This window comes from Echinops telfairi, unplaced genomic scaffold (assembly GCF_000313985.2).
Source record: "Echinops telfairi isolate 266 unplaced genomic scaffold, ASM31398v2 ScPeMD7_443;HRSCAF=831, whole genome shotgun sequence".
NCBI classification, from domain to species: Eukaryota; Metazoa; Chordata; class Mammalia; order Afrosoricida; family Tenrecidae; genus Echinops; species Echinops telfairi.
The window spans coordinates 43,393,947-43,409,499 of record NW_022104341.1 but is presented as its reverse complement, the minus strand read 5'-3'; the positions used below and the strand labels follow the sequence as shown (position 1 = coordinate 43,409,499).

Genomic DNA, 15,553 nt, shown 5'->3' with positions numbered 1-15,553 from the left:
ACAGTAAGGAATTTTGTTTGTAACTAGGGGATTCCTTGTGTATGTTTAACTTCTGGGCCTTTGTTATTGCTGATTCCTTTTATCCGAATTTGCTCTGCCATTTTGTCGGTCTGGATAAATCTTGTTGATTGTTCAATGCTCAGCATAAATATCACGTCCACTTGGAAGACTTCCCTATAGCTGTTTATACATCTGAAGTTTACCTCTATAGCTTTTATAAAATTGCATCATAATCATTGATAACTCCTTATGTTTCCCACCAGATAAATAATCATTTCCTAGCCAAAAGGCCAATTTCTTCTTCATAATTTCACTCAGTATTCATTAACCCAAGGCTTTAGATAGAATTAGCTTCAAATCTTATATCTGACACGTATTTATTGTAGCACTTGAGCAGTTCACTTATCCTATTAAGCTTTAGTGTCTTCATAAATAAATGAAGATGTTGGGCAATAATAATAATAATAATATTAAAAGAAGATGTTGAGCTAACAGATATTTTGAACTCAGGATATAGTAAATGTTCACTATTCTGATGATAACTATGATGTTAATGATAATATGCAACAAATATTTGGTCAATAAAAATATAGCTAACTAAAAAACATTCACCATTATTAAAATTTATTTCTATGGGGCTATGTAATTCAAGTTCCCAGCAACTGCTTCAAAGCTGACACTGAGAACTTATAGTGATGCGGGACAATCCCATAACCTTTTTTTTTTTTTTTTTTTTTATTTTTTTTTTCCCGTCCCCCCAATCCCATAACCTTTACTGGTACTTTTCTGAGGGAGTTCTGATGAGGATGGGGATGATAAAGTTGCCGAAAACTAAACATCTTCTGTTTCTCAAGCAGCAGACACGCTCTAAGAAGTCCAGGTGGCATACTTAATTAAGTTCTGGACCGCCAAACACACGGTTGGTGGCTTGAAAACATCAGGTGTTTCATGAGAGAAGGATGAGGCTGTCTGCTCAATAAAGAGCAACCATCTCAGAATCGGAGAGAGTAGTGTTACTCTGCCTATTGGGTGCTTTGCATCTGACTCGATTTGTAGGCACGCTCAATAGCACCACCCCTGTCCGATCATTGCTTTATGTTACACCAAGCCCAGGAAAAGATGAGGAATTCAGAGATGGGAAGGCCCACAAAAAGCCTTCAAGATCAAAATGTAACCTGAAATATTTTGCAGCTGATGGTTACAGTGACATAAGCCTAATTTTAAAGAGCATATAAAATATATTGGCTCTGGGGCAGTGTCTTCCAGAATATTAATAAAAAGACAAACCCAAAAACCATTGCTTGATTGGTTCTAAAGGGATATTACAAACTTCAGATAATAAAAAGAGAAACAAATGTTTATTTAACACTTTTAAATAAGAAAGTTAACCTAAGGTTGAAATAAAAAAAAAAAATCCCTCTTTAAATCATTGCAAATTGTGGTGTGCACAAAGACATTGCAGGTCAAAAGAACTTGAAGTATTTTTTTCCAAAGGAAAACACTTTTTGCTTTTTAGCTGGCTATTGACTTAGGCAGCAGGGGAGGGAAGCATTACATTGGAAAACGAGAGATTTTAAAATAAACCATTGAAAACACGAGCATACCCATGTTGGCTGCTGAATGCCCCAATTGTGAAAAATATTGATGTTAATGATGGTAATTATGACCGTTGAAAAGTATCTAAATAAAAAAAAGACAAAAGCTGCTTATGAAGTGCTATCATATAATTTGTAATGATTAACAGAGAAGCACCTAATATGTTTGGTGCAATATTTTGAAGGTCATGCAACTATCCACTTGCCATAATGCCATTCAATTAAACATGCAATAAAAATCTAGGATTGTTTATGGGGAAAATAATGTGGTGTCTGTAGAATAGTATATTACAGAATCTGGCTGTATGTTCAAGCAGAAGAGCCTGATCTAATGCACCATTAAGCAACTGTAGCTTTGCTCTATATTTTTTAAACATTAAACTAATTATGATGGGGCTTGGTTCCACTATCTACTGCATGTTTAATCTTTTTTAAGAGCCTATCAAATTGAATCATGAGATACAAGTTGTTTATGCTATAACCAAACACATGCAATATTAACAATGTACAATATGCTGGCTTAATTAGAACAAGTCCATGTTGTCTTAAATACATTTAGGAGTATAATACCACACAGTTCTAATTTAAACTTACCATTTAATTATATTTTAAAACTAATTTATAAGACTTAAGATTTTTGCTTTCTACTATACAAAGTATTGGTCTATTAACCCAATGAAAATGAGCTGCTACGAGAAATGAAAGAGAAAGTAAAAGAGATTTAGAACTGCTTGAGAGGAAGAAAGGCATCCTTCAGGTGGATACGACAAGAAATAACTTAAAATAAATTACTAAATGCTGGACGTTTATCAAGTCAATGGGTTCTCTGGCATCCAACAAGTAGCCTTTCTAGCAGTCTCTCTTTGGATTAGAGTCTAATGTTCGATAAGGAAGATCTACTTTTTCGGCAAAAGAATGCCTTTCTAAATCTTTTCCTCTTCTTTGTCTTTCATTATTTTCATTTCCTGCAACTTGGGTGTGCAAGATAAAAATCCTCAATCCTTTAATACCATCTCTATATTTAGGTTGTTACTGCTACACACCATCAAGTAAGTGACTTAGATGCCATCAAGTAAGTACAACAGAACGAAACACTGATTGGTTCTACATCATCTTCAAAACCATTGTCATGTTTCAGCCCGTGGTGTTAATCAATCTCATTGAGTCTTCCTCTATTTGCTGACCCTCTACCAATCTTAATGCTCTTATTTATAAGGAGTGCTTTTGACTATACTTCTTCTGAGACACAGTCCATGATATGTCCAATGTTTTTTTACCAGCACCATAATTCAAAGACATCAATTCTTCTTAAGTCTTTGTTAACCATTGTGCAGCTTTTACATGCATATGAAGTGATTGAAAATGCCAAGCCTTGAGTTAGGCACAACCAACATGGCATATACTCCTTTTCATACCTCAAAGAATTCCTTTGCAGTTGCTTTGCCCAAGGGAAGGTATCTTTTTATTTCCTGATTGTTGTTTCTATGAGGGATGATTGTACAGCCAAGCAGAGTGAAAACTTGACAACTTCAATCTTTACTCTGTCTATCATGATGTTGTCTATTGGTTGAGCTGTGAAGATTTTTTAATGTTGAGGTGTAACGTATAATGAAGTCTATGGTCTTGGATCTTCATCAGCTAGCAAGGTTGTGTCATATGCACCCCTGATTAATGAACCTTCCTGCAATATCATATTCTTCTTCTTCTTACAGTCCTGTGTCTCAGATTATTTGCTCAGCCCACAAATTGAATTTACATATCCGATATGTATAGTTAAAGGATGCAACAGCTCTTATTTTAAACCATACTGTCTCTCCTTTTTCTATCTAAATGACTTACTCTTGGCCTCGGACTAGGTTCTCCATGGACAAAATTAAGTGTCCTGGAATTTCTATTCTTCACAATGTTGCCTATATATTTTTTCATGATCTTTTGCCTAGCCATGTATATTTAGGTCATCAGGTTCTAGGAAAGATATCAGAAGGTGAAACGCAACTGTAGAAGGTGGGTATTAGGAAGGTCTCCTGCTATGGTCCCTAAATGATTGACTCTACTTATTGAACATTACAGTTTTCTAGCTTTGTTCTTGTCAATCTTTAACATCTACACCAAAAATAAGATATAACAAGGAATTATAAATAATTTGACCATCAAATATAAAATGGTTAGGTCAAACTTATATTACTCTCTGCAGTTGAGTCAATTTTGACTCAGCAAATCTAAGAGACACAGTTAAACTGCCCCTTTGGTTTTAAAAATTGTATATCTTTACTGGAGGAGAATCTTTTTCCCATGGAGCAGTCAGTGGGTTCAAACTGCTGAGTTTTAGCATCCCTACTTACAACTCACTGCACTACCGAGTATAATTTAGCTTTTTCTTTTCTCTCTTTTTTTTAATATCATGAAATCAAACATAGAGCAGATTAATTTGTAGACTTTAAACTCAGAATTAATTTTCATAATAAAACACATGGTAATTACCTCAGAATTCAATTTTTACAGCAAAAGGCAAAAATAAATGAAAGACAACTTACCTTTACAAATTGTGACACCATTTCCTGAAAATCCCACTTTGCAGTAGCAGGCTTCCACTCCATTCTGTAGTTCACATTTTGCATTGGGGGCACAAGGTGTTTTGATGCAATTTTGTGTATAGGTAAAATCCAGCAAAGTGGAAACACCCACTAAATAGAAGAGAAACACGCACTTTTTTTCAAAAAGATAAAACCTCTGATGGTTGTTGAGTTAAAACACAAGTTGTCAGCAGTACTATTGATGGCCTCTTAGAATCTTTTTCTGCTTAACATTTTTAAAATACTTTTTTTTCTCTCCATTTAGATAAATGGATTATGAGAATATTCCCAAAAGAACACTTAGCTAAATAAGAGCGCACGAGCTGGTAAACAAACAGATAAAGCCTTTTTTGTCATTCTCCAATGTATCAAATAAATCTCAACTAAGCTAAAATATAGTAAACAACCCAACTGTCTAAAGCAAACAGCCTTCTGAAGATCCTTTCACTGTAGACATCAACTACATATCCGACTTTCAGCTGGAGTGAGATACTTTTGAAAGTGGCTCAACCTGATTATAAAGCAATTTCTCTCACTAGGAGTGTTTCTGTGCAGAAATAAAAGGATCTTGGGTATCCTAATTCAAACCTTCGCAGTTTAGAAGGAATAACAACCCTAACATCCCTGGGGACAAATATGATTGTGCTCTGTTCTGCGCTCTCATATCAGTTTTAACTTTATCTTTTCAATAATAACATTTCTTTTATGTTTTCTTCTATTAGGATAAATTAAAACAAAATAACGGGAGGCAAAAAGATTGATTTTTGTGAAACAGAACACCATACACATATGGCCTGGATTAGAAAAAAGAAAAAAGAGATCATTTTATTTCTGTGTGAATATGAAGTTGGAAGTTCTGTTCGGATAAGATAAGGAAAAGCTCACCAAGACCTTCCCTTTTTATTGTTGGCCCAGGCCTTGTCAAGAGAAGCCTGTCCAGTGGTGGACAATTATGAATCATGCAAGTTATTGTTCTGAAAATAGTCACCTCCGATAAATGGTCCTCGTCTCATACCAAGAACCCCTTAAGCATTTAATTCTCAATCCCAGCCTCGTTAAGACAATATAGGCTGTCTTAACTAAATTAATTCGCCTTGGCGATGAGATTGATTATCTTCCTTGACAGAGTCATGAAAACGGCATTTGAATGCAACCCAGGCCGGAGCTGGAACGCCCGGAAACCTCCAGCAGGTGTGCATGTTTAGACATGACACGTTTTTTGTGGAAAGATCAGACGAAAGGTCTCCGTGTGACACTTTAGGACTATTAGAGACCTTTAACAGAGATCAAAAATAAAGGGAAAGAAAGAGACTCCCTAAAGAGTTCAAAGGCCAAGGAGAGAAATATCCTGAGAAGTTCTCTTCTTGCAGGATCAGCCAAGATCTCCAGGCAAGTACATTGTACCTTGTGCAAGTCCCTTCCCTACAAATGACCCGCCCTGCCAGCAGCCCCTGGACCAGGGTCTGGCGCTCACCTAGCAGCGACAGGAGTTTCATGGGAGGCAGCCCGCAGCGCCGAGGTGAGCAGCTGGGCACCAAGCGCAGGCCTCAACCGGGGACTGGGCAGGGCGGAGCGGCCGCCCCAGCCTCTGTCCCCTGTGACGCGATGGCTTCCTCCGGACGCTTTCCGGCCTCCTTTGTGTGAATGTGTGTGTGTTCAGCCCAGTGGCTTCAGGCCACTTCCGTCCTCCTGCCCCTTCCCCCACGCTGCTCAGGCTTCACTCTGGCCCTTTGGAACCACCCCCCTGGGCCCTAGTGCAGACCCTGCCAAATCACGGGGTCCCTGGGTGCAGCACCCAGAGGGCCAGCCTCAAAACCTGCTCTGATCGGCGGAACCTCGTCTGTTGCGAGATCCTCCGGAGAGGGCATCTAGAGCTAAATGGGCTTTAGGGGTGCTGCCCTGCACCCTGAATTCCTGGCCATGGTTCGTTCATTCGTTCATGCATGCCCATAAGGAACGAAGGCTGCGGCTTGAGTGAGACCTGAATGCCAACAATGAGGCTTTTCGTCCTTAATTTACTGGCACTGCGGGGTCCCACTCTAAACTAAGACGCGTCTTATCTGGTCTACAGTTTGGATTGGGAGTCAGTAAAAACTGACTAACAGACAAATGAACACAAACAAGTTTCAAAAGTTAAACAGATAGAGGTGCAAAACGTTTTCCATTTAGTTCATTCCACCCCACTGAGGCCTCCTCTTCAAAATGCATTGTCCACAGTGCATAGTTTTTCACTTTTCACTATTTCAACTACACAAAAATAATTCCATCAGACGTGAAAGTAGGGAAAATTCTAGGTTAAAAAAAAGTAACTGCTTGGCAAAGCTAATCTCTAGTGACAGAGCGGGACAGTGGTTTTCTGATGGAGTGGTGGTTGGGGTTTACAGTCAAAGTAAACCAAACCAAACATACTGTCATTGAGCTAAACTTGACCCATCTCACAGTTATTCAATCGATTTTCACTCGTAGAGAAGTTGTAAAGGGCTTTGGAGTCTGTAATAATAATGGGGTGGCGGCCTCATTTTTGATAAGGGAGAGGTTGATGAGCTTTAACTGCAACTTCGCTGAGCTGTCTAAATGGTCCGGCTGTATTCACACCAAGCTGATTTTGCTCACGGGGTGGGCTTTCCTTCAGCCTGCAAGAGTGACGGGTCACAGATATTGCAAACGGAAGACGATGACTGGAATATTTAAATACCTTAACTATCACAGCAAAGAATTTTAGGACTTTCTTCAGTCACTAATTTTTATATTTATTTGTCTTTCATTTACTTTCTTTTTAAGTTGGGCAGTGATTTCAAACAAAAACCTCTGGCAGTGAGATTTTAGGAAGGCAAAGAAGTCAGAAGAACGCAGGAAGCAGACGACACATGCCTGGACAAGGAAGAAGTCTTTGGAATGTAGAGCAAGGGTCAGATTCTGAGCCTGGCTATCAGACAAGAGTGCCGAGGAAAGAGGACCACTGTAGATATAGTTAGGTTAAAATTTAATAATTTATCATGTATTCTTCCTCTTTGCCTGTTCAAAATTTGTTCTAGCTTTTACTATTTTTTTTCAACTAAGGTTTTTCGATATTTTATTTTGTTATTGCTGTTGTGTTGATTTTTGTTTTATTTTGTTTTGGTTTCGCTTTTGTATGTTTTTCTTAGATAAAACCCTACAGAGATAGTAATGGGAAAAGTAATTTCTTCCCCAAGAAAATGGAAAAAGTAGGAGGGAGAATTGTTGGGAAACTAGGGAGCTAATAATAATAATGAGTACAAGACAGAAGAAAATGTTCCAAAATTTATAATGGTAATGATTGCACAACTCTTTTAATATGATCCAATGATTGAACTGTATGATACTTGAATTATATGTGATTAAAACTGTTAAATTAATATTAAAAAAGGATAGATTCTGGAAGAACTAGAGAAAGGCAAATTGATGGCAATTGGGCTTGCTAAGGTAGAGGGGTAAGGTGACCAAAGACAGTGCAGAGACTTCCCCAGCCATGAAGAGAGAGAGAGAGAGAGAGAGAGAGAAAAGCAAAATGAAGAGTGACTTTTAAGGAAAAAAGTAATGAGTTCAGTTTTATGATATTAAATTTTATATAGTTTAATACTATAACTGTGTGATTAGTATTCCCTCATTGAATATACTAACCATATGAATTTGAGTTTTGATGCACATACATAGGAATTAGCTTCAAAATGCATAAATACAGAAAAATATCCTTTTCCTAGACAAATCGTAAACTAAAGAAGGTAGTTTAAAAATCTCTTAGAAACTAAATTATTTTGCTCCTCATAGTTCAGTCAGACATGCTTAATCTTTAGTTTTAGCCTAAAGATAGTAGAAGAAAACTAAACCTTCCTTGAGAAATCCTATTCTTCTCTGTTCATTGCTTTAAAAGTTAACAGGACTAAATTTTAAAATTATTTTTGAAACTTAATTTCTCTGGTTTGAAAATATTTTCTCAAACTGTTCTTTTCTTTGTATGTTCCTTTTATAAGATTAAAGTGTTCTGATACATCTCATGCTTTTTTATATATCAAAATCATTTATAGTTCCATCTAAAGAAATTTTCATTTTCTAAAGAAATAGATTCAAAATAATTGATATCATTTTGATTCCATTGTAGAGCAAAATGAAACATTTGGAATTTTCGTCTTCTAAAAATGTAATTGTCAGGGAGGGGGGGAAAGCACATTTAAAGAAATATTCTCAAAGGAAAATAGAACTATAAATTTAAACTTTAATCAATGATGCTCACTTGAGGACCATTGAGTTGTTTAACTTTTGAAAGTAATCTTTCAGGGCTTTATTTTCGTCTAAGTGTAACAAATAGAATGAAGCTAAATCACTTTAAGCTGCCTACTTGATTGTGACTTTAATAGAATAAACCAGTGTAAACACTCATTTTGTAATTTCAGATCTTATCAAGTCCATGATTAGTTCTATCTTGGGTCTGTCTATCACATGCCAAATTAAACAGGATTTCCGTGAAAGATTCTTGGACAGGTTGAAGTTTTCTATGGAAAATATTCACTGTGAAGACCTGGATTTAGCTTTTTAGCTGGAGTAGATTTTTAATCTCTTTGGAGACCAGTTTCCCTTCTGTAAAATAGAAATGATAATGCTTGTCTAACTAATTCAAATTAGATTACTGAAGCAAACTATCAGGTGTCTGTTCCTATAACATTCAACACATTGACGTATGATAAAGTAATGCACCCTTTCCTGAGTGTGCTTATGGTGCTCACAGAGACTGACATTGATGGCATATATGATTTATGGACCACCTTCCTGAGAACTATGTGCCCAATATCTAATTCTTTACTTAAACATTAATATATTAGGTGGTTAGTGACTTCCCGTGCTGTAACTCTACCTCTGACAGAGTTGTTATCTGTTGGGCTGCTATCTGCAAGGCCAACAGTTTTAAACCACCAAAATGTACCGCTTCAGGAACCCAGGGATGGTCTACTCTGTCCTACATGGCTGCTATGAGTTGGAATAACTAGATAACTGTGATTATAGACATACCTAGATATAGATATAAATATAGAGATATATGCATATGCACACACACACATATACATACAGATATATCTATGCATATAGATGTATATCTGTATGAGTACATATAAATGTATGTATATATGCATGTAGGTATATCGATACAATAAAGATGCACACTGTTGCTAGGTGTTAGTCCACTTAGCCCAGACATGTAGAAACACTGTGTAGTACAGAATAAAATGGTAGAAGTGTCCTCTACCATGCTCATAATCAAACTAAATGACCGTGACAATTATCCTTATGTTTGAGCCAATTTTCACAGCTACCTGTCAGTCCATCTCATGTGAGTACCTTCCTTTTTTCTCTCTGTCTCTCCATACAAAGCATGATGCTTTCTCCAGCGACTGGTCCCTCCGGATGACATTTCTAAAGGATAGGAGACAAAATCTCACCACTTTAATTCTAAGGGGCATTTTGGCTGTACTTCTTCAACAATTTGTTCCTTCTTCTTATACTTCATAGTATATTTAATATTCTCTTCCAAAGTCATAATTCATAGGTATTGATTCTTCAGTCTTCCATATATATTGTATACACACAGACATACACAAAATATCCCAGATTATAAATAGTAAAACTTATCAAAAATAATTTGTCTTCTGTGAGAGTAGCTAAAAATGTTTGCATGATATGTCTTTTAAGTTTCCAGGTACATTTCATGTTATTATAATAGAGCAAGCGTCATTTATTTGCATTACACTTAAAAGAAAATATCATTAGAACTCAGCTCTTTGTACAGTGTTCAATCAATAAGAGGAGCAATTATTTCCTTGTCTGTCTAGTGTTAAAATTATGATCTATAATTAGTAAAGAGATGCTGCAATGTTCAAATCTAGCTATATGAATGTGTCTTTCTAATTTATAATATTGTTTATTTTGTGTCCGTCAATATTTTGTATAAAAAATAAAATTATAATGTTTTAGCATTTATTTGCAAAATCTAAAAATAACTTCATTGCTTGAACACAAAGCTTATGAATGAAAATTTGTGTTTCTAGAACAGGGATAGGGACATTTGACTGGCCTGTGCTACCAACTACTTCAGGGCAGAGAATAAAAGATCATCTGGTCCTTTCAGAGTATAGATTGGGAGGAGAGCTAAGTTCCTTCACGGCCGGGACATTCAATTGTGTTGTGACCCAATGAAAAATCACGAAATCTTTCCATGATTCTGTTTGACATTAGAAAATCTCCCTGTGTGATGCAGTTTGTTATGTGCTATTGTTTGCATCTTAAAGATGTATAAAGTAGCACATATTTTGGAACTTTTTTTTGCTACTATAGCCATCTCTTCTCTAAGTGTTAAACATTGATTAAGAACTAAGAAGTGTTTTCCTTTACATTAATAACTTTTTATTTGAACTGACTTCCACATTGTATCATTTATTTATTTTTATTGCTTGGTTCTTTAATATGTTAAAAAAAATAGCAAACTGACCTTATATTTTAAAAAGGAGGCACTGCTGAAATAGACCATGTTAAAACCATTTCCTTTTTAATGTTGTTACACTTCTAAATTATACTTTTAACATATTATAGCTTATTCACAGTTGATTGCTCTTCTTCATTGAGTTGTATAAAATAATTTCCTGAGAGGCTACAGAATCCATCAGGATGTACAAGTAATTTAAATTTTTTCTTTAGGTGTGTAATACATTGCACTTTGCATTACATTATATCTACCTCTGTGTTTTTCATCCACCTTGTTTATTATATCTTCTTACATTTCATCACAATTGCTTAATACGTTTTTGATGAAATTAAATATTGTAATTATGCACGGTCAGTATATTTCAACTTTTGCTAATCACCATCATCCATTATTATTAAAAAACATATTGAAAATACAAGTCTCTGGTTCAGACCTCTAGGGAATATCATTATTAACTTCTTTTCGCTTTGAGATATATCGTTTTATTCCTGCTCTTTACTTTCCACTTTGTTACAATTTTTTTAATCTTGGTGTCAGGCAAAATTTAATTTTCCTATTGTAATCTGTTTTATTAATAGCTTATTGTGAAAAGGGACTGGTTGAAGAATAGAAAAAAAACCCTGAAAATCTAGATGAAATACATTAACTGTTCATCATTGGTAATTTATTTCATTAAAAAAAATTGTTTTAACCGAGCATCAGACACTGTTTTCTCCACATCTTTAGAATGATAAATGAACATAATTGAACATTGTACAGTTTCCACAAAAATGCTAGTATCATTTATTTTTACCCTGAAAGAATTAGACAAACTTAAAAGTAACTGAAATGTAACCCATCAATCCGGCCCTTCTGATCCTCCTCCCTTTTGTGATGTGTCTTCTAGTTCCTAGGCCTGTGGCTGTGATCTCACTGGGAGGGAGTGTAATTTCTTGCTACTAGATGGGCGTCAAGCGGCATATAATCTGAGGGTTTCCTTACTAGAGAATATGAATCGAGTCACCACTGTTTCCTTCGGGGTATCGTCTATGAGATCAAAGCCATTCTTTAGTGTAGATGAGAGTGTTCTTGAAAGCAGAAAGAGAATTCCTGAGGCCATTAATGAAGAAGGGTTACTAGCAGAGCACTTAAAAAAAAACAACATTTTATTGTGAATTAAAAGAAAGTTAGCAAAACAGATCTTCAATTTTACATTCAACTGTTCATACATCTTTTGTTTCAATTCTTTCACTGCAATCCACTCAATCCTCTCTGTGTTTCTGACTATTCCTCCTTTTTAAAAAAAATCATGATATTGGGGGCTTCTACAACTCTTATCACAATCCATCCATCCATACATACATGTGTCAAGCACATTTGTATATCTGTTGCCACCATCATTCCCAAAACATTTTCTATTTGAGCCCTCTTTTTTCCCCCCACTCCTTCCCCCACCCTCCCTCCTTCACAAACCCTTGATAACTTATAAAGTATTATTTTTTCATGTCTTACACGGTCCGATGTCTCCCTTCATCCACATTTCTGTTGTCTGTCCCCCAGCTAGGGGGTTATATGTAGATCATTGTAATCTGTTCCCCATTTTCCCCCCCTCCCCCTCCCCCTCCGGGTATTGCTACTCTCATTATTAGTCCTGAGGGATTTCTCTGTCCTGGATTCCCTATGTTTCCAGATCTTATCTGTACCAGTGTACATCCTCTGGTCTAGCCAGATTTGTAAGGTAGAATTGGGATCATGATAGTGGTGGGCAGGAAGCATTAAAGGACTAAGGAAAGTTGTATGTTTCATTGGTGCTATACTGCACCCTGACTGGCTCATCTCTTCCTTGTGACCCTTCTGCTAGGGGAGGTACAATTGCCTACAGATGGACTTTGGGTCTCCAGTCCACATGCTCCCTCATCCACAATGATATGATTTTTTATTCCTTGATGCCTGATATCTGATCTTATCAACACCTCATGTTCACACGGGCAGGTGTGCTTCTTTCATGTGGGCTTTGTTGCTTCTCAGCTAGATGGCCACTTATTTATCTTCAAGCTTTTAAGACCCCAGATGCTATATCTTTTGATAGCCGGGCACCATCAGCTTTCTTCACCACATTTGCTTATGCACTCTCTTTGTCTTCAGCAATCATGTCAGGAAAGTGAACATCATGGAATGCCAGGTTAAAAGAACAAAGTTTTCTTGCATTGAGGGAGTACTTGAGTAGAGGCCCAATGTCCATTTGCTACCTTAGTACTAGACCTATAAATATATGCACATAGATCTATGACATCGCTCCTCTGTTGTAATCACAGGTCAAGTTTGTGTTTAGTTTTCACCATAGAACAGAGTAGAGCTGCCCCCTGGGGTTTTCAAGTCTTTATGGTTGTCAGTCTTTATGGGAACAGAAAGACTGATCTTTTTCCCATCAAGTGGCTGTGTTTCAACTATTGACCTTGACTTTAGTATCCCAATGAAAAATCCAATAATAACCCCCTAGAGCTCCTACATCATCCATACATACTTCTAAATTTGCATTTCGTTTAAACAAGTTCTTGAATGTAGTGTTTGGTTTATAGTACTTGTGTGTGTCTTAACAAAGTATTTACAATCCAACTAGAATAATTGTTCTGCGGTTATAATACAATTATAATAGTAGTTAATTCACTTTTTAAATATTTAAATGTATCAAATATTACCTATTATTTTTTTCTTGTAACTTATTATATGGGAATTTAAATCTATGGAAAAAATAAAGTTTGTTGTCATGTGAAGATAAATAAATCCATTCATTTTGTTCACTGACATAAGAATATCACACCTATAAGAGTGACAGAAACATATATTTATAATCAGATTTGGTAGTAATTCCAAGATTTATTTTTTCTGAGAAGGGGCTCCTGGAAGGGAAAATAATATGTTTAAGTCATGTTTTGAAGGTTAATGTTATTTTTGAGCTATAAATAGAATTATTTAAACTCAAAACACACCGTCATTGAGTCAATGCTGACTCATAGTGACACCCTGTGGATTTTCAAGACTAAATGTTCGTAGGAGGAAAGTCCAGTCTATGTATATAGAAGCTGCTGCTGGTTTTGAACTGACGACCAAGAGAATCACAGCCCAACACTTAACACTGCATCACTAGGGCTCCATAGCAGAATTCTTTAAGGCACAAAATAATCTAATTATATGTAACAGATCCAGAGAACATTTTGTGAAAAATTTTCTTTCTCAGCATGATAGAAGAAATTAGGTAATTTTATTAGCATATATTCTGATATTTATTAGCAAGCTCTCCAAGAAAGGTGCATGCATTTTTTATGAAAAGAACTTTATAGCAATAATTGTAATGGCATTAAATTTTTCAGCTATAAAAATGTTTCAGTTAAATTATCAACATAATAGATCCTTCATATTAAGTTTGAGATTCTATATTACAGTGTGTTTCTCATTTTGTCTAAATTTAGAAGATAAAAATCACAATATTCAATGTAAGCAGTGAACATTTTAATTAATCTAGGCATTTCCTCTCCTTACAAAAACCAAAAAGATGAAATTGAGCTGCATATTAGATAAATTCATTAAAACATTTTGTTTGATTTGTGCTATTTTTACTACTGGCAACCTTCCTTTAATTATTATTCTTTATTTTTAATAATTTTATCATTGTATAATGAAGACTGTGTAAACACATCTCTTACCTGCCCATATTTTTTAGAATTAATTTAATTATATGCATTTATTTTCCTACTCAGAGTTGTGAAAAAAAAGCACTTTTGTAAACTTTGCAACACAGTATCACTTCAGAGTTGTGAATACTCTGCTGTCTTCTTTTATATATTTTTGAAGACAAATTAATATTATGCGGTGTTTATACTTTCAGTGCTCAGATTGATAAGGTTGATGTGTACCACTGTTAAGTGATATGTCTTGTTTATAGTTTTCTGGTCCATTACCATAGCATTTGAGAGAAACTCTGTGATTAGGGTCTTAGAGGTTGTTCTGTAAATATACTAATTTTGTTCCATTTCCCCACTGTCCTTGTCAATAGAATGGTTAAATCTCATCCTCTGCTTTTGTTTTTGTTTATGTTGTTTCGGAAGGGCTCATGAGATTGTCAACAGTGTGGAATAATTTTACACCTCAGTCATCACAAAATGTTCTGTCCTACAAAAGTTATTATTGAGTTTAAAGCTTGTGTACCTTACTCCAACTATGCAAACATTTTGAAAAGATGTAATTCAGCAAAATAATTATCCTTGTCAAATCCTTAAATTGTAGCCTCATGGTTTGTGTTGAGTATTTTATAGCATGCAGAGGGTGCATCTATGGTCAAATAACCTTCCCAACAAACTGTTAATGTTATCATCCAACTCTCCGCCTAATAACCAGTTACTGGAGTTCCAGAATGAAATTAATTTTAAGCGTTATTATATAATGAAAGCATTAGTCCATGTAACATGCCAAATAATTAATCAAGGCACTAGAAAAGAGTATTTTTAAAGTTTTTTCATCTGTGTGTCCCAGTTCATATTCATGTCTGTTATCACCACATCCTATTTGATTCTCAAAGACCTCATGTGCCCCAGGGATGTCAGGTTTCTTTACCTTTTGACTCTAAAGGTATTATTTCATCTCACTGGCCTGACATCTACATCAGAACTGGAAGTTCATCAATGCCACCCCAGGCGCTCCTTTCTTTACCTCTACATCAGTTGCAGTGATACATTTATTCCTCTAATCCTCAGCAAAAAAAAAAAAAGCCTATCACTAGTACTTATTTTTCTTTTACAATTTTCTGAAACTTTTTTCATGAAGTAATTGAAATCACATGCAGACAAATGCAGCTAATATGGTTAAGTTAAAATTTTAAAAAGAGAATAAGCTCTGATTCTAATAAACAGTTTCTA

At 35.6% G+C, this 15,553-nt stretch overlaps 1 protein-coding gene across 2 annotated transcripts in view; it reads right to left on the bottom strand.

Moving 5' to 3' along the window:
* ADGRL4 (adhesion G protein-coupled receptor L4) overlaps positions 1-5,707 on the bottom strand; it is a 184,877-nt gene extending 179,170 nt beyond the window's left edge. For both annotated transcript variants that reach the window (XM_045291977.1, XM_045291978.1), the window contains exons 1-2: positions 5,643-5,707; positions 4,130-4,279 (exon numbers count right to left, since the gene is read on the bottom strand). In XM_045291977.1, the coding sequence (XP_045147912.1) occupies positions 4,130-4,279; positions 5,643-5,664 (172 nt within the window). In that variant the 5' untranslated portion in view covers positions 5,665-5,707. The remainder of the gene's footprint in view (positions 1-4,129; positions 4,280-5,642) is intronic.
* Positions 5,708-15,553: the final 9,846 nt, after the last annotated feature.